The sequence below is a fragment of the Apaloderma vittatum genome, unplaced genomic scaffold, assembly GCF_000703405.1.
Source record: "Apaloderma vittatum isolate BGI_N311 unplaced genomic scaffold, ASM70340v1 scaffold2728, whole genome shotgun sequence".
NCBI lineage: Eukaryota > Metazoa > Chordata > Aves > Trogoniformes > Trogonidae > Apaloderma > Apaloderma vittatum.
The window spans coordinates 1-19,796 of NW_009732189.1; the positions used below are offsets into that span (position 1 = coordinate 1).

General features: G+C 38.3%; 1 protein-coding gene across 1 annotated transcript; it reads left to right on the plus strand.

The window, feature by feature from the left end:
• Positions 1 to 86: 86 nt before the first annotated feature.
• NSUN2 (NOP2/Sun RNA methyltransferase family, member 2) lies at positions 87 to 18,506 on the plus strand (the record flags this gene model as incomplete). Its single annotated transcript, XM_009875417.1, has 17 exons — positions 87 to 191; positions 300 to 405; positions 1,050 to 1,121; positions 3,174 to 3,258; positions 3,730 to 3,922; positions 4,322 to 4,396; positions 6,036 to 6,166; positions 8,601 to 8,674; positions 11,505 to 11,635; positions 12,199 to 12,295; positions 13,389 to 13,564; positions 14,084 to 14,176; positions 14,526 to 14,661; positions 15,958 to 16,038; positions 16,269 to 16,407; positions 17,242 to 17,281; positions 17,950 to 18,506. Coding segments are annotated over 17 exons (2,140 nt in total), but the record flags the coding sequence as incomplete, so codon positions are not given.
• Positions 18,507 to 19,796: the final 1,290 nt, after the last annotated feature.

The following is a 19,796-nucleotide window of genomic DNA, read 5'->3' on the forward strand; positions in this document are numbered from 1 at the left end:
GTACCGGAGGCCGTGCGCGGTGTCTGGAGAAGGTGGTGTGTCCATCCGGCCGCCCTCCGCGGGTCTCTCTCTCGCTCCGCTCGCAGTCACGCCAAAGAGATTCTGCACTGCTTGAAGGAGAAGTTCTTCAGAGAGCTGCAGGACCTGGAGGTCGACGGGCAAAAAGTCGAAATGCCGCAGGCACTGAGCTGGTAAGTGAGAGGAGTCGCCCCGCGGATCCCCAGCATTGAACCCGGTGGATGGGTGTCTTCCTCTTGCCTCTGCCCTTTATGTCCGTCTCTATTTCCACCCCCTCCCAGGTATCCAGAAGAATTAGCCTGGCACACTAACTTGAGTAGAAAAATCTTACGCAAGTCACCGCAGCTTGAAAGGTTTCATCAGTTTCTGGTTAGCGAGACAGAATGTGTAAGTTTTGGATAGATCTTGATTTTTTTTTTCTCTCATATTTTATTTAAATGCATGAGAAATTGGGGCTGTACCTTTTCTCTCGGAAGGCAAGTGTCTTGGAAGAACGTGGATTTTATGTTGCAGTTGACAGTGATTCACCCTATGACTCTGACATATAACTGCAGCCACAAGTATTTCTTCAAAGGCTTTAATTGCAATTGCAACCAAAGGCTTTAACTACAATAAAACCCAAAGTTTAGGAATGTGAAAGTAAGCCTCTGTAAAATAACTAATTGCCATTGAAAAAAGAGGTGTTTAAATCTGATAGTGCATGCCTGTACATAACAAGACTTACCTTTAGTCATGGATGTATCTCACCTGGCTGATGTCAATTTCTCATCTTTTCTGAGCAGAAACTAAATCTTAGAGTTAATAACACTTGAATAAATATTCCCATATCAGAAATTTCGGTTAGGTGAAATACTGGTATTTTGTTGGTGGTGTTAAATGCTAACAAAACTTCGTTATAAGTTTATAATTGTGTGGTTTTGATTGCTTTAATATTTTGCTACATAGAGATGTAAAAAATTTATTGCAAAAGGAATGTGTGTTTTTGCAGAATAAAAAGATTATCAGTTTTGTTCTCTTTTTTTCTTTTCCAGGGAAATATCAGTCGTCAGGAGGCTGTTAGTATGATCCCACCTCTGCTGCTTAATGTTAGCCCTCATCATAAGGTAACTCTATAATATCTTGCCTACTGAGCTAGTTCCTAAAGGTGGCTTGTTTAAACTCTCACCTCAACCCATTGTATGACACAGGGTTGATGGTTATTTCATATGAGGCAAGGTCTTCTCATCTCTCTTAAATGAAGAATGAATTCAGTGATGGATCCACTCCTAACGTGAGACATGCATTTTGAGTTTTGTCTGGAGTTGAACAGGTAGTGAATGCGTTCAACTTGGTGTAAACCACAAACTGTGAGGGTATTTTTGCACACTTCTTATATTGCTTATACTAAGCTAGCAATATAAAATTTTTACATCAAATGTGACTCTATTTCAGTGAGTGTTTTGCAGGAATAGGTTTCACAAATTTACTCATAAATCTGACTCGGAACAGGTTCTGTATCCTCTCTTGTGACAAGACAGCAAGTAGCTGCTGTAATGATGCCTTGGCTTTTGTCATTTAGGACTTTTTTTGGTCCTTAGTGCCTCGCTTTCTGAGCTGCTAGCTATGACCAGAATCACAGGTTCCTTTTCATCCCTCATCATCAGTTTGCCGGACAATTTTCAAGCATGTTGAGGCATGCTTACTCTCCATTTTCTTTTGCATTATCTACAGAACTAAGTAGAAACCTCTAGCATCTCAATTGTTCCTTTAAGCACCAGATATGACACTGTCCTACTGAGCATTTTTCATAATACGTTAATGCTGCTGCATAGAATCGTAGAATGTTTAAGTTTGGAAGGGACCTTGAAGATCATTCTAGTTCCCACCCCCCTGCTGTGGGCAGGGACACCTCTCTCCCACTAGACCAGGTTGCTCAAAGGACCATCCTACCTGGCCTTGAACACTTCCAGGGAGGGGGCATCTCTGACTTCTTGGGCAACTTGTTCCAGTGCTTCACCACTCTCATGGTGTAGAATTTCTTCCTTATATCTAAATCTACTCTCTTGCAGTTTCAGCATGCATGGCAGCACCTTTATCACCTGGTCTCTAGAGCCCTGAGTGAATGCTCTTTGCATCTCTCTGGGGCCTGTCTTTTGCTTTAGTCTTGTTAATGCTAGGGACTTGCATGAAGTTCTCAGCAGATCTGTCCCTATCTTTTGTCCTGCTAGCTTTTACTGGAGCTAAAGGTCCAGAATGTAGAGTCATAGAATCATAGAATGGCCTAAGCTGGAAGGGACCTTGGAGATCATTTTAATCCAGCCTCCCTGCCACCAGGGACACCATCTCTCTCTCGACTAGATCAGGCAACACGTGAGGACTGAACGGGAATCGAACCCGCGACCTTAGCGTTGTTAGCACCATGCTCAACTGACTGAGCTAATCAGCCCCCTGAGTCATGTGTTTCTGAAAATCTAACTAGGCAAGAGGAAAGACTCTAAGCTTCCTTATTTAAGAAAACAGTGTTAGCTGTCAGATGGTTTGCCATGAAAGCGACTCTGTGAATGACTCCATCACAAGCCAAGTTTATGATGAAACAGATCACGTGTTAGCAGAATAGAACAGCACAGACACTGCCTGAGTGTCGCTCAGATGCTTCCCAAGTGCTTCTTCCGGGATATAGAAGCAGTTTATGTTGGCCTGATTTTTTTGCATTAAAATGAAAATGTACGAGGAAGAAGTAGCAGTTCACTTTTATAAATTTGTATAGTCATTTGTGTCATAGTTTTTTGATTTATTTAATGATAATTAAATAAAAGTTTTCCTTGCTCTTGAATGTAACTTTCTCCTTAATGTGTGTATGTAAAGTTCTGGTTAACTTCAGCTGGAATTGCTTGTGTGAGCTGATAAAAAATACACGATATCCCTGTATCTGTATTTTTTTTCAGCTATTGTGGTTTTTGCCTGCAAACCAAAGTCTTATAATTTAGGCTCTCAGAGATAAAATATACAAAGAACAGAACTGTAATGTATGGCTTTGCAAATAAGTGCTTAGAACAATCATAATTCTGCAAATGTATGCAAAAATACTTAATGTAAACAATAATACATAGTAAATTTCTCAAGTACTTAGAAAATACAAGGTACAAGGGTTTTTTTTAACTTTCTGGTGTTTATAGATTCTAGATATGTGTGCTGCACCTGGCTCTAAGACTGCACAACTCATTGAAATGTTGCACGCAGACATGAATGTTCCTTTCCCCAGTAAGTCTGGAATAACTATAAAGAACTTTTTTTACTTGGAATTTCTGATTTTTCTTGTAGAAGATTATTTTGATTATCGCAGATGAGTAAGTGCATTTTACTACGCATTGAATTCCCAAAGTGATTGGGTGTTGAGATGGGAAGTACCCCACCTTTTCCTTGAAACTTTTTGGGCTTCCTTGGCTTGAAGGAGAGAGATGGACTCTATGTGTGTGTATATATGTATATATATGTATGTATTCACAGTTCAGACTAGAGCAGACATGATGAGAGCTTAATTTTTTTTGTATAGTTTATGTTTAATGAGTAGTTAGTGGCCTGTGAGCCCTTGTGTTTTAATGGTATCCTGCACTCTTTTAAGTAAAAATCTCTAGTGAAAGGTTTACAAAGCTTTGAAGATAAGGCAGTAAACTGTGTAAGATTATTAGCTGTTGACCACTAAAGCATCTTCCCAACATTTTATGTTCCCAGAGGGTTTTGTAATTGCTAATGACGTCGACAACAAGCGCTGCTATTTACTGGTTCATCAGGCTAAGAGATTAAACAGTCCATGCATCATGGTGGTAAATCATGATGCTTCCAGCATTCCGAATCTACAAATAGATGTTGATGGAAGAAAGGAGGTCCTCTTCTATGACAGGATTTTATGTGACGTCCCCTGCAGGTATCTTGCATGCAATCTTCAGTACACAGATTTTACTGCGCTAAGCAGTGCTAGAATTTTTGTGTTACTGAGTTATGCTTTTTGGGTTGCTTAATAAGTTATGATTTATAGTGACTTCCAAAACAGGTGAATGCCTTAAGCTGTCTTAGGTAAGGAGATACCAAATCAAGGGGAACTTCTTTCATTCCAAGTGGTAATTAATTTGATCAGCTGAAGGGCTTCTAATTTTTACCTTACATTCAGGATACCAAAATATAAAGGTAGGGTAGAAACAAACAGTAAAGCATAGAGCTAGTTAACATGGGAGAGGGACTATTAATTTTTTGCTGCTCTAAATGACTCGGATATGAAGTGAGTTTTACCCACAAATAATGCAAATCTGTTCAACCTCTATCGCAGTGGAGATGGAACCATGAGGAAAAACATTGATGTGTGGAAAAAGTGGACAACACAAAACAGTTTGCAGCTCCATGGGTAAAAATGCTTATTATACATCTGCACTTCTTTCATTTCTCTCTCCTTTTTTCCCCCCATATCTTTAACATCTGCATGCATTCACATGTTAATATGTGACAAAGCAGAGACTAAGAAGAGTCACTTTCCTCTCAGATCAAGGGTTTATGTGGTATTCAGAGAAAGTATAGTATTTCAGATGTGAGGAGTGGGTGCTGAATCTAAATTGCTTGTATTCTTACAATTATCTAACATTTATGTTCACTGAATTAATTTAGACAAGGTAGCTAATGAAAGAGGAAACAAATCATTTGGTTATGAGTCTTAGTATTTAGGTAGGTATAATCATAGAATCATAGCATGTTAGGGGTTGGAAGGGACCTCTAGAGGACCTCTAGTCCAACCCTCCCACCAGAGCAGGGTCATCTAGGGTGAGCCATGCAGGAACGCATCTAGGCAGGTTTTGAAAGTCTCCTCTCTGGGCAGCCCATTCCAGTGCTCTGTCAGCCTCACAGTAATGAAGTTTCTCCTCATGTTGAGGTGGAACTTCCTGTGTTATAGCTTATACCCATTATGTACTGGTACACCATCTGGGTTTTTCATAAAGATACTGAGTACTGATCCTTGGGGAACACCACTGGCCACAGGCCTCCGACTTGACTCTGTGCCACTGATCACAACCCTCTGAATTCTGTTGTTGAGCCAGTTCACAATCCACCTCCAGTTCAATCATCTATCCCACCTTTCTTGAGTTTTCCTAAGAGAATGTTACGGGGGACAGTATCCAAAGCCCTACTGAAGTCAAGGTGTATGTCATCCACTGCTCTCCCTTCATCTACCCATCTGGTCACAAAATACTGTTGGAAAATAGAGATACTTGTAGAATTTAATAGGAAAGTTTTAAAGTTTTTAGAATACTGTACATAAATAGTTTCAGTTACCTGAGGTTGGTTTATCTTAACTGATGGTGAATGAGTACTTAGCCTAGTGCAGGCACATAGTAAAAAGCCGTAATTTAAACACGTATGAAAAAGCTGAGAACATTTTACTGTGTGTTTGTAACAAGCTGGGAATTCTGTCAGTTACTGTGACTCAGCTGACCTGCGGTGACTTGTTACTGGTTGGTAACTTGTTCATAACAACAGACTTAATTTTAGTTCCATGTAGGCAGATAGAGTATAAGCCAGTGATCTAGCTCAGTGATACTTTTCTCAGAAGGCCAATGCCAGCTAAGCTGTACTGTCTGTGATGTTTGTAATAGTGGGATTGCTCCTCATTTTAACTCTAGGTTTCTAAGAGGAGTTGGGTTTTGGGGTGTTATTTTTTCTAGTGCTGAGTACTTTATAACAAACTTGATTGGGCACTAGAAAGAACAAAATATGGAGTGTTTTGTTAGAAGGTATGCAGTTTTGTTAATGCTTGACCTAACTGCTGTGTTAATAGGTCTAACTGTGTGTTTGCAGTACAGACTGCACTAAGCTGACTTATTTAAAACTGACTTTAATTTGTGTACTGCTGACAGCTGTGGAACTCAATAGGTGCTGGCTTAGGCCTTGGGGAATTATGTGTCTGCGATATAGCTTCACCTGTAAGAAGCTTGATGGCAGATCTTTCTGGTTCCTCACAATGATACCTGGCCAGACCAAGAGTGTTCTGTTAGATTGCAGTTAAGAATTGCAACCCGTGGTGTTGAACAGCTGGCGGAGGGTGGAAGAATGGTATATTCCACGTGTTCGTTGAATCCTATCGAAAATGAAGCTGTGATTGCGTCTCTACTGGAAAAGAGTCAAGGTGAGAATGCGAGCTTGGACGGTGTGGGGAGATCTTTTTTTCTTAGCCTGAAAAGGGATATGGGTATGATAGTAGTGGTGATAAGCTTAATCTAGGCAACGTGCTCCTAGTGTGCAAAACTGCAGCAATTTTTTGGTACCAGGAGGATTTCAGTGGTATTATTATAAGCAGTAGCATTAAATGGGCCTAGATCGGGTGGAGGCCATGTCTGACATTCATATTTCCTTCAGAATACATGGCGTGGGACATTACTGCTCTACGCCAAAGCAGTAAAAAGCCCAGCGTTTACTTAGGCAGTTAGAGCAACGTTGCTGTGCACCAGTAAGTGGGAGCCACTGACACTTTTAGCATCCTTCGACACGCATCTTGACAGGCTTGGAGTCTTAATGTCCTTAGGCTCATGGCTTTTTTATTTTTGACTTGCATATGAGAGCTTGTCTAAGTTGCTGTTAAGTCTTCATCATCTGAACTAACAAGAGGTGGAAGAGTTGTAGTAGTAGGGTTTAGAAGCCCAAATTTCTGGTCTTGGGCTAGTGAACAGTTTTTTCTGAGTCAGTAGCCTGAAGTTTTGGAGAAGTCTAATTGGATTTTGCAGGAAAAGTTCCACAGACTTGAAATTGAGCCTTATACAGAGCAGAAGCAGCTCCTGGATTTGCTGGGTGGATTGCTCCTGGATGCTGGGTGGGCTCTGGAGGGAGAGTAGCTTGTTTGTGTGATGTTTTCTTTTTACCTATCACTATTCTGCCCCCAAATAATGCCTGAAATTTCATTGTCTCAGAAACAGCAATTTAGCTGAAATGCCTGTAGGTAGTTAGTAATTAACTATTTAATTTCTACTCGAAGGACATTTATTTTTAGGGCCAGTTTCTGTGGCACATTGAGTGCGAGAACACAGACATGTCCACTAAATTGTAGTATACTTGGCTTATTGAAGGCTGTAGCACACCAGAGACAAGTTTAATGACGACAAGATTGGAAAGTGGTAGGAGCTAGTTTGAAGCGCAGAGCAGTACAGATGTTAATGGAAGCCAGCAATTCCAGCACCTGGGGCAAATTGAATACTAAGAGCCAAGGATCTTCACTGGCTGTGGCATTCCGTTCTTGACTCTGCCCAGTGGTGGTACTTTGAGCCTCCGTTGCAGGGTATGATGTGTCCCAGTGGGCGAACATTATCCTTCGGGCTTGAATAAAGGTGTTGCTAAAGGAGGATGAGGTAGTGCCATGGTCTACGAGGGCTGTCGGACCTCAGGGATTTCCTCGGGACTGTCCAGAAGGTTTGTTGGCTCTTGGGTGTTAACGTAGTTCCTAGCATGGTGTCACACTTCTGCTTGTGGAGCAGTTCAGAGCGCTCTTTTACCTTAGGGCTGAAGGATAAGGAAATGGCACTTTTGTACCATGTTTCTTTACAGGAATTGTGCTACTTATGATGAGACTATTTAGCTCGTGATCTGGTGTAGCCTCGAGGTATCAGTTAAAGTTGTGCTGCAGGTCGGCAGGAGTATTCAAGGGACAGATGCAAACGTCAGGTTTAATTGAATTGGAAATTTCATTTTGGAATTTGTCTATGAACTCATATATCATTTATTTAAGACTTGTATAAACTGTCACTGTAATAGTAAATGATTACTCATGTAGAGCAGGTTGATAAATTGTGTTTAACATGAGGAAAAGCCTACCTAACTGTTAAATAACTTTGCAGAACCATTAAAAAGAAACTATAAGATTATTCTTCTCTAGAAAGATCATCTGTCTAAACAGTAGGTTTTTAATTTGTTCTTTCTGTGCTTAGGGCAACTGAAAGTTTTTATTCAGTAGACTAAATTATACTCTGTTAATGTTTCTTGTAATCTGACATATTTTGGGCACGTAGTCTTTTGTCCTGTTCGGTTGACAGAACTTAACCTTACTGATAAATAGCTTGGGATTTTCCTTTCTGTTAAAAAAAAAAAAAAATAAATTCTTTTTCCTCTCACACTGGAATATATTAAGATTTTAAATTCATAAAATGAGAATAAATCAAGCATTTTAAAAGACTTAGTCATCCCAAGAAGCACTTCTTTTAAAAATAGTTAATCAGTATAATAAATCTAAATACCAGGTAAGTGAGAATAAAAACTTCTATGACTATTACCAGAAACACTGATATTTAGTGATACAGGTTGTAGAGTATTATTGTATGCAGCTGTTACAAAAAGCATCTAACCATTACGTTTTGGTTAATTTATAGAATGCAAACTTCTGTAGTTAATACAAACAATTCTTACCAACTTTCTTATTGATTTGCACAGTACTATAACATTTTATTCCTTGAAAGTTTTAAAAAGCAAGTCTTAAAACAGTCTTAAAATCTGAAAGAAAATGAATTTTTAAAAGGTTAATTAGGAACACAGATGTCATTCTATTTCCAAGAATGTTTGTATTGTTGGGATTTCAGGTGCCTTAGAACTTGCTGATGTCTCTTCTGAGTTACCAGGTTTGAAGAGGATGCCAGGAATTACGAAATGGAAGGTACTTAACCTGGTATTTCTGTGAGGTTCTTGGTCTGCAGTAGGGTGTTACATTAGGGAGATTTTGAAGCGTAGCATTTTAAACCATGAGACTGAGCTGAAGTAGTGATTGGATGGTTAGAGTTCTAGACAATACAGCATTGTACAGGAGAGGGCTAAAAATCTTGCTGATGGTAGTTTCTTGTCTCCTCATTTGCTCTCCCCTTTTTACTGTAGCTTTCTTTGCTCTCTCTCCTTTACTTTCTCAGTATAATTCCCTTTTCTATGGTGAACATGTGGCCTGTAGATGGCAACATAATTTCAGAACAGTTTTTAAGTTATCCCTCCGCCTACTCCATCTTTATAGTCTGTGAGTGTTAGATTATACAGTTCTTCAGCTGGTCCATCTGAATCACTTGGAAGTAAAAGCTGTTAAATACGTTCTGGAAATAAGCTATAAAACCTGCAGTGGTGTGAGTAATCCTAGAATATTAATAGAATTCTGTATTCTGTTCAGGCCTGGAAACAGACTAGTAGAGAGAAGTAAAAAAATCCCAGTGCTTCTTCAGCTTCCTTTTAAGAGTTATAATCAAGAGGAGTAGAAGGCCATCCTCGTAGGAGTGAAAGAAGCTTTGATTAAATTTTAATTATGAGCATGTGTCCTTGCAACACCATTAGTTATTCTGTCTTCTCTCACCATTTCACTAGTCTCTTGCAATTTTGTGCTTGTACCTGAAGGATAAATCCAAAATGCATAACTATGGCTCTCTGATCTTAATTTAGAAATATAGATATATCTATAATACATCTATAGATATATTTAGATATATATCTATATCTCTCTCTATATAAAGATCACTAAGAGTATATTGTATTCCCTGTAACATTTATTTCTCTGTTCACAGTTGAAATATAAGTCTCCCTGATGGGTATTCTTAAGAGCAGACTAATAAAATGTGTTGCAAGTTTGCAAGATTTTCTTCAGCTCTTATTTACTGTATTTTTTCAATCTTGTCAGTGAATGTATTTGCTTGCTTTGGTGCTGTTTTTACATGGTGCAGTCTTCTGTTTCCTTGTGAAACCTGTTTAGTGGGAGCTCTGTGACATTGACTATTCCTGAGCATTGGTTGACTGCAAATCTCTGGAAGCAGCACAATGAAAATAAGGTTTTGTTCAAGGGACGCTGGTGGTTGGAAATGGTATTCAGTAGTCTCTCTTTAAGCCAGACGATGAGTGAACTCCAATGAATTATTTCAGAGTCTTGAAGGAAGACACCCTCTAACTCCAGTTCTGTTAATCTACTTGTGCATCACTTCTAGTCTTGATTCTGCCCTAACGAGAGTGGTGAAAAGTGCACTACAGCAGAGTTGAGTTTGATGCTTTGTCATTCTACTAGTTGCATTGTGTGGTTGGGCTGGTAATCTAAAATCAAACAGAGCAGAGCTGTTAGGCAGTTATTCTGGTACACATCCAAAATAGTTCAGACTTGTTTGAACTGCCGGTTATTTATCAGTCCCATTGTTTATTTCTCCCGAGCTAAACCCATAACTTGCAAAGAACAGTTCAGAAACAGAGTCTATCTCATCTCCATCTTAGCAACATGACATATAGCGTGTTTGGACTTCAAATACTAATTCTGGAAATACAGTCATTTCTATTTCAGGAACATGTAAAGGCACGATATTTAGGTGTGCTCTGATCAAATCTGGCTGAGAAATGTCAGATTTCATGACTCGGAAATCTACGTACCTGACATGCTTAGCGAAATGGTGATCTAAGATAAATCTTACATTTCAGTTTCCAGCAGAACACTTAATTAAACCTTCAAGTCAATCACAGCGAGATTTATGAAAACATTGTATTTGCCAGTCCTGAAGTCACCGTCACTGTGACTTCTTTATTTTGTTGCCTTAACAACAAAAACAAGCTTTCATTTCCATCAATAATTTTATGCTTTTACCCCATGCATCCATGGATGTCACCTTGAGTCCGGTACAGAATCAGTCATCTAGAGCTCTGAAGTAAAATTTTTCCCTGTTTTCTTTGGTTGTGTTTTGTATTTTTTTCATTCTGATATTCTTGCTTAAAGAGCATTCGGCATGCCTTGCTGCAAGAGTTGTAACTCTAACTGCTCATATCCCAGGGATCCTTCAAAAGCTGTGACTCTTAGCTGGAATGAGGTGATATTATGTCTGCACAGTATCTTAGATTGGATTTATAAATGTGTTCTGAGTCCTGAATAAACCTACAGAAATTCAAGTAGAAAATTCAAGGGGACGTAGTTCTTCAGCAACTTTCTTTGAGAGCATTTCTGTCTCTGACCTATGTACACTTGTGTCATGGGGCTCTGTGCTTGCCAAGCTGTTTTGTTTTACTCTTGCATCTTTCTTACATAATGAAACTGAGATTCCTTGTTTCTAGCCTCTGTTAGACTGCAGTAACGTTTTTCTTTTGAAAGCTGCCCGTTGCAGAATGTTTCACAGCCAGTCTCGAAGTAGTAGTATATCCTCAATCTGATTGCTTACACATCTTATATAGTCCACCACTGTCCTTTGTATTTTGGTGTTCTCTATGTTCTAGCAAGTTATCAGAGATCACTGCAGTTGATTCCAGACCAATCTTTACTTCAGTGCATAGTTTTTGAAGCATACAAAGTGAAGCAAAGAGGTACAGCTGGCAAGAGCCTTATGCTTTGTGCAATGCACAAAGGAACAATACACTTTAAAGAGTTTTATTTACTATACCAGCAAAGAACTTCTTGGTATCCAAAGTCTGGATTAAAAATATTTTGATTAAAACCTGTAAAATTGTGACCTGTGTTCTTCACAGTATTTATGTTTACTCCTTTGAAGGTAATGCTGAAAGATGGGCAATGGTTTGAAGAGTGGAAAGATGTGCCTTCAGGCAGACAAACACAAATACGTCCCACTATGTTTCCCGTAAAAGATGAAGAGAAGCTAAAGGCGATGAATCTAGAGCGTTGGTAAGTTTTTCCAGAATATATTTTATGAAGTTTTGATGGTTACCTTGCATGATGAGGGACAAATTATAATTAGGTGAGTTTAGGAATGTGTTGAATATATTTTGATTGTTTCATATATAATGGCAGTACACAACGTTTAAATTCCAGTCAGCTGGGAGAAATTGTTGAAAGATACTTTAAAGGAATAAGTACTGACACAAGCAGGTCATTCTTTGCCATCTAATAGAGATACGTAGCCAAAAGTACAGGAAGGGTACGTAAAACTTGAACGTTTTAAGAGCGGCTTATTTACTATGAAAGACTTTACATAGCTATTCTAAAAATAGTGTTTAGAAACGAGTCATTAGAGTTCAGATGTGAATGGTGAGATGAATGCCTTGCACCGGTGCAAGTTATTTTGCCAGAATGCTCTATTTTAGATCCTATTTCTAGCCTGATAAATTAAACCTGCACAGTCCTACTAGGAATACTTAGTTTACCCTGAAAGTTAATATAAATGTGACACAGTATTTTGTGAGAGCCTGAGTGCTGAATATACTGCAACTTTTTTTTTTCCCCTCTAGTCTTAGGATATTGCCACATCACCAGAACACAGGAGGTTTCTTTGTGGCTGTGTTAATAAAAAAATCTCCAATGCCATGGAATAAACGCCAGCCTAAGGTAACTCCTTTTAAGAGAGCTAAAACATAGACTTTTAATAACATTGCTGGATTTTTTTTGGAAAGTGTACATACTATAACTGTTTTGTATCTGCCCTTTAGTTATAGTTCAAAGTGTTGAAAGAAGTGAAAATCAATTCCTAAATTCCTTAAAATTCCTATTAAAAAAATAGGAAAAAAAAAAGAGGGAGGATTTTGAAATAATAGTAAAATAGCAAGATAGAACTTGAACCCAAAATTAAGGCTTTGAAAGAATTATAGAAGCAGATTAAATTGGGTAGCTGAAGCTGTCGCTTCCTTCAGCTGGGTTGATGTCCCTCTGCTGAAGGCTTTTTTCTGCTCTGTTGTAACCAAATTCTGATTCCAGTTTATCTTACCCTGTGACTGGTTGCTCAGGAGGAATTCGCTAGCAGATTAGTCTAGCAGATGAGCAGCAGAGGGAATGAATGTAAAACTGTTAGGAGCAGCAGCGGCTTCAGCCATCTGACTTTAATCAATTTGTTGTCAATTGGCTTTAAAATCCTGTCAACAGGATTTTAAATTGATGCGATTTATTTCATCTTTTGGATTGTTCATATCTTGGAGAGAAACTTGCTGTGTGAAGCCCTTTTAGCTGTTTCTTTTTATTTGATTTGCTTCATTAGAAGACCCTATGAGTAAAATGTATGTGGCAGTAAGGAGAAAATGTGTATTCAGAAGGAAGCGTCACCCAAATAGTTGATGCTGTTCTAAGGTTAATCTTATAGCACTCTTGCAGAAAGTGTGCAGCATGAGGATGTATTTGTCACTGTGAGTGCTGAGAGGAAAGCAGCAGATCCTGATTGAAAATAGCCTTCTCTGTGAGTGCTCAAACATGATTTGTAAGTGGTAAAAAAAATAGTTTCTTGGACAGTTAGTAAGAAATTGTCCAGATTGGTACTAGAGGGAAGTGCAATGTGTAACGGTTTCTTGACTTTGTAATCGGATTAACTCCTGAAATGGACTTACATACAAATTGGTAAGAAGTAAGCACACGCAAAGAGAGAACGGAGGTACCATTTGTTCCAAGTTGCATACTGCTTTTGCTTTGTTGAAAATACTATAATTTTGAATAGGTTCATCAGAAGTTACCACAAAGAACAGGAGATACTGAAGTGACAGCGACTAATTCAGATAGTGGCTCTGAATGCATTACTGAAGAACCAGCTCTTTCTGAAAATGAAGAGTCTAAGAAAATGCAAGAATCGCAGAATTCAGACACTGAGCAGAGCAAAAAGGAGGGAGTGTGTGGGTAAGAGACCATTTCTAAGTATTTGTCCGGTGACAACTTTCTGATTGCTGAGTCTTCTGTAGTTCTTTTGTTACTGGACTCATTTAGAGGTTGATCAAGAAGAATTAACGAGTTTGCTCAGTTGTCCTGTTTCCATGTTTTCTGTCTTGTATTTCAGCAAGTTCGGAAAATAACCACTTCTCTTACTAGCATTTGCAAAGTCTGTTAGTCCTTTCTTCTCTGTTAAGGAAGAAACTACTTTCAGAAGTTAACCTTTGGAATACCTTTGCTGTATTCACAATTACCCCCTCAGAAATCTCTGTTAACTTTGGATTGTGGTTTCTGCTTTCAAGCACTCTTTTGCTTCCTCATTTTAAGAAGTTTAATTGTGGGTAGTGTTGAAGCACAGGAAAATGACAATATTCTGTTTGGCATACTATCATTACCATAATGCAAGTGTTGACCGAATGAACTGAATATACTGATTTTAAGCCAAGCACTTTTAGTAAAACTAACGATGCAATGGTATTTTCTTTTTAGACCACCACCATCTAAAAAAATGAAGTTGTTTGGTTTTAAAGAAGACCCTTTTGTGTTTCTCCCAGAAGATGATCCGTTGTTCCTTTCTATCCAGTAAGAAAAAAATGTTTCTGTTTTGGCACTAAGATTCCTAGTAGTTCAGTTCATCACAAAATATGAGTCTAGTTGGTCATACATAAAACTTTTTCCTTAACTTTGCCCTAGATGCCCTTCTTCTCAACCCTTAAACTCTTCTTAAGTGAAAATAGCCAACTATAGTTTGCATTGTAAATTTTCGAGTGTATCTTAGTGTCTGTGACAGCTCTCTTGTGATGTTTCTTCTGATGTCATCCATCTTAGAAAGTTTTATCTTTGTGTTCTGGAGCCAAAGTGTTAAGTGTTTGCAGAGACAATTTGAGCAAATGGACTGCTCAGTAAATCAAAACAAATATTATGGCCACAGGAAGTTTTATGCATTGGACCCATCGTTTCCCAAGATGAACTTACTAACTCGAACTCAAGAGGGAAAGAAGAGACAGCTATACATGGTTTCTAAGGAGCTGAGGAACGTGCTTCTGAACAACAGTGAGAAGATGAAGGTATGGTTCATCTCTTCAGGTTTTCACCGTGGAGGTCATAAGCATCCGTGGATCTCTCCCTGAACTTTTTTGCCAAGCTCATTGTTTCTCTAAAGGATTAGTCCTCTGATAGACTTTTTTTTTTTAAGTCTGGATAAATATTTTCCTCTTTATCCCTCCCCTCTGTTAAAGAGATGAATGGTTGTATCTGAGAGGTAATTAACAGTCTCCAAGATTAAAATTGGTAGGTTGTTTTGGCAGATGGAAGGGAACTGGGAGGAAGGGAGTATATAACCACTCTGTGTGTACCAGCATTTTTTTTGTGGACTTAGGTGTGCTCACGGGTTTACATTGACACGGTTGTATTCATGAGCCCCTTATTTATAAAAGTATTAAGAGCTCTGAAAGCCTACCAAAACCTAATGGATAACTTCAGCTGAATTGTTAGCTGGCTCTGTGACATGGGGATGTTGTTTCAAAGCAGTTTCAACAACTGAAGATTTTGAAAAGTTGTTAAGCTGAATATAATGGGACAAGAAGTAGTTTTTGTGAATTGGAGGGAAAATTACATTAATTTATTTTTCAGTATGACTCCCCATGGAAAATACCTTGCAAACGCTAAAGGTTTGTCTTAATTGTGGAATAATTTAAGTTAGAACAAGGTCATCCGGTCCAGCTTTCTTCCTGCCCCAAGCAGAGCTTACTTCAAAACTAGATAAGATATAGTTTGGGGCCTTGTTCAGTCAAATCTTGGAAATTTCCAAGGATATTAATTACATCTTTGCAACAGATCTTTGAGATGGGTAAATAATTACCCTTTTGTCCCACATGCAGGAAGTGGCTACATAATTGACAAAATTTTAGGAAACTGGTGCATTATATTAGGCAGTGAGACTTTGAGTACCACAAAGGATATAGTGTCCTAATATTAAGCACTTGTGCGTTTTTTAAAATGCTATCCTTGGTTGACTTTCCCAGAATCACCCAGAAAATTCTTACTCAAACCGAAGTGAAAATTAGATCTTTAATAGTTCATTGCCCTCATTTTAAGACTGCCGGTGTTCAGTTTTCAACGTGGAAGGGAGTAAAAGGCATTTATGTTGAGAGAGACCTACACTGTGATAGTTGGAATTCTTTTTGCTCTCGAATGAATTTTCACAATAATTTAATTCAGCGTTCAGCACAAACGAACAAATGTCACAGCAGAATTATCCTTTCTTCGTCTTTTTAGTCAAATAGTTGAGGATAAACAAAGTTCAGAGTGTTAATTTAGAACTCCTACTCCTTAATAACGCTTATTGGCTTTGCCGTTTGCAGGTTATTAACACGGGGATAAAAGTCTGGTCTCGCAACAGTGATGGTGAACAGTTTGGATGTGCTTTCAGACTAGCACAAGAGGTAATTACGCAGTGTTGTGTTTTCAAAGGAGATACTTTGGTTTCCTCTAGAGCCTGTATAGCACAGCTGGCAATAACTTTGTCGGATTAATAATCATGTGCCTATTCAGTGTGGTTTAAAATGGGAAAACTGTTTAAGGATATTAGCTAAAGGACATAGTGGTTTTAACATTTTTTCCTTCAGAAAGCAGAGATTGCATTTTGAAATAATTATATTTGTTTATTAAACAGGGAATTTATACTCTGTACCCGTTCATTCATGCAAGGATTGTAAGTGTCTGCATAGAAGATGTTAAAATTCTGCTAACCCAGGAAAATCCATTCTTAAGTAAATTTAGCAGTGAAACACAGAAGAAAGTCAAAGACATGGGTAAGCCTTCGGATTTGTGCTATTACAAAATGATTATTGCATGCTACATGGAAGGCTGTGAAAGTCCTGTCACACAAACTGTGTTTGCTAAAAATTTTGACTGAATTTATCTTAAATGTACTTGTTAATTAGATAAGTAAGCCTTACGGAAACTCAGTGTGCTACGAGAAGCTGTAGTCCTTTCTGACCGCAGCCTGTAAGTTTTATGAACTCTAGAGAACGGAAGAGTTGCCAAACTTTCGACTTCTGTGAAGCAGCATTTAAAATACCTGTTGAACAAAGATTTTTTTATATGCTACCGATCTATCAAATATGGTTATTCAGATTTTATTTTCTTAATCAGGGGGAGCGGTGTGTACTCATATAAAATTTTTATTTCCTCTATGCCAGATGCTTGAAGAAGTGAAGACTGATTGTCAGTCTTTTGTTGTTTTATTTCCAAGTCATCTATGGTCTTTATACTTCAGGGTTTGATGAGGCAAAACAGAAAGAACAATTTTTCTTAAGTTTGGGCTGACACACTCTTCTGCTCAGTTTGCTTTAGTAAAAGTTCCTTGCTGGATTCACTGAGTAAATTAATCCATTATGTGGTTTTGTATTCTAATTTGTTTCTTTGGGATTTGGGAGGGGGCAGGGTTGGCAATAGCTTTTGTTAACTATATAAAACCTGATGTTGTCTGTAGTTTGCTGATGTAGATTACTGCTAATCAACCCATGCTGTGTGGCTATCTAAAAACTTGTTTTCTTGAACATTTTTAAATTATAATCATGTTAGTGTTGTACCAAGTAACACATCATTTTGGTTTTGTTCTCCCCTACCCGTCTTCTCTGTAGCGATGGGAAGTATAGTTCTGAAGTACGACCCAGACCCTGAGTAAGTAGATGTGTTGATTTCCATTTGCACAGTTTTAAAACTCGGACAAGAATTCATTTTCATTCAGCAAAAACAGAAGTCAAGGTGCAGAGATGGAGTGAGATTAACAGTAAAAGCCAGACAGGATACAAAGAGGATGACACGGGAAGGAGCTATCTTGCCTGCTTATTCTTAAAACAATTGTTTAGGATTTGGCTTTCTAAAGGAGAGCTCATAGTTCTGCCAGAGGTCTGCAGTATCGCTGCGTGTGACTTGGTTTGTTTGTTTCCCTGTGAAGTCCAGCATCTGGAATAGAAAAAGTGAAAAATTTTTCATTGTTCATTTTTGTTGATGAGGTAGTAATAGAAGCTCGTGAGAACTTTTTAAATGTAAACTACTTTCACCTTGCTGTTGCTTGTATTAATTTTGAAACCAGAGCCAGAAAATTATTTTGCCTGTTGCAGAAATTTAATAGCATTGAGCTTTTTTTTTTTTTTTTTCCGCTTGCTTGTAGACGAACAGGTGCCTATTCAGATATTGAAGTTAAGACCAATATCCTTGCATCTTCTATGAATACTTATAAAATACATTCACTGTTAAAGATTGTGCACATATTTATCAGGGTATAAAATCAAGATTTGTAGATTAACTTTCTCCTAGTTGACTGAAATGTAATTGCTTATTTACAGAAAACCTGATGATCTCCAGTGTCCTATAGTGCTGTGTGGTTGGCAAGGAAAGACATCACTCCGTGCCTTTGTGCCCAAGAATGAGAGACTTCATTACCTGAGGATGATGGGAGTTGATGTGTTTAAAGCAAAGAGGAAAGAAGAGGACTCAGAAAGTAAAACAGAGGAAGAAGTTCAGCACACGCTGCCACAAACAGAGGAAGGAATGGATGTGGAAGAAAAAGAACATGATGTAGTCACAAAAATGGAAGCAGAAATAGATGAAGAATCTTCCCACAGTCCTGTGGAAAGCACTGCTATGGAAGTAGAAAATAAAATAGAGGATGTAGATCAATCTAGTAAAAATGCCAACGGTCATGTAAGCCAGGAAAGCAAAATCACAGATACGAGTAATGTGAAAGATTAGGTATTCTTTCTTTATTATTTGGCAGCTTCTGTGAGGCTCACATCCAGACTCTTAGCACGGAAGTGTATGTTAAAATTTTGTTTGGAATGGGATGTTCCTCTTTTAAAGTTTTGCCAGTTTTTATTTTTTAAACTATAAAGAGATTTCTCTTCAAGTGTGTCTTCTTTTTACCATTTTAAGCTTCATATTGCTGGTGGGTTTGTATGTCTGTTGCTGGCAACTGACCACACACCAGTAAAAGCTAAAGGCTGTATTTAAGATGAGTTAATGGTATGTGTAAATGAGCTGCCTGTCAAGAATTTCTTCAGAAGAAGAAACTGGAGTTTCATTCAAAGCACGTAAGTTGTAGAAAAACTTTTTTCTCTTAAGATTGCTTACCCCGCCTACAACCCAATCTGATTATTACTTATGCAGGTTCTTTAATGGGTAAGGGAGTCGGTATGAATAGGCATACAAATGCATATATAGGACAAACAACCTGGGTAACTTATTCGAAATAGAACTATGCAAAGCATCCTGGGGGGAAAAAAATATGCCAGACACTTCAGTCTGAAAATCTTCTTCAGAGTGATGAATGGCTTGATGGGCACAGCTTGTAAATGTCGTTAACCAGATCTTCAGATATGCTGAGCGTGCCTCAAACCCACATCTTGAAATCTGCCCGTGTAAGAGTTTGTGACTGTCCCTCGAATCTACTGCAGTCATCTGTTGCCCTCTCATTTCTTCAAGCGGGAGTCATCTTCAATTTTTGCAAGAAACTTGTTTATAGCTGAAATAACAGTTTTTCAAAAAAAGTTTGGTAGTATATATATTGTTGTATAGTACATGTTTAAAAGAGGTTATTTAGGTCCAAAAGAGTAATTCACTCAATCTGACTATAAATAAATAAATGAATGAAAATTAGGTGGCTACCTCAGAAACTTCTAAATTCCATCCTTTGTGACTTAGTTTCAGCAATACTTTACATACTTGTATGGATTTGAAAGGAAGGTTGACCCGTGGTACAAAGTATTGTCTTCTACCAGGGCTGTGGTGTTGCAAACATTTGTGTTGCTTGTCAAACTGAATTTTAATGTGTTTATTTTTGTTGATGAAGTCCTATTGTGGCTTGGGTCTGTGTGCTGTACCTTGCTGCAAGAGACTTTCTGATGGCTACCCTTGAACTATTTCGCCAAAGAGAGTATTCTTGAGGGAGAGATGTAAAAGTGAAATAATGCCGTGTCTTCTGATACTAGTCTTATGCAGTGACGAGCCATTGACAGGACTCATTTTTCTCTCGAGGGTCCGTAAAATAGGTTAATAAAATACCAGTTCTCACCCTTGTGTTTTGCAAAGATTTGAGTTTATTCTTTGAATCGGGAGCTGCTATTGGACAGGTGCTTTTATGGCAGCTCCTTAGACTGAAGAGCAGCGCAGCAGAATTTTCTTTAGAATGGAGGTG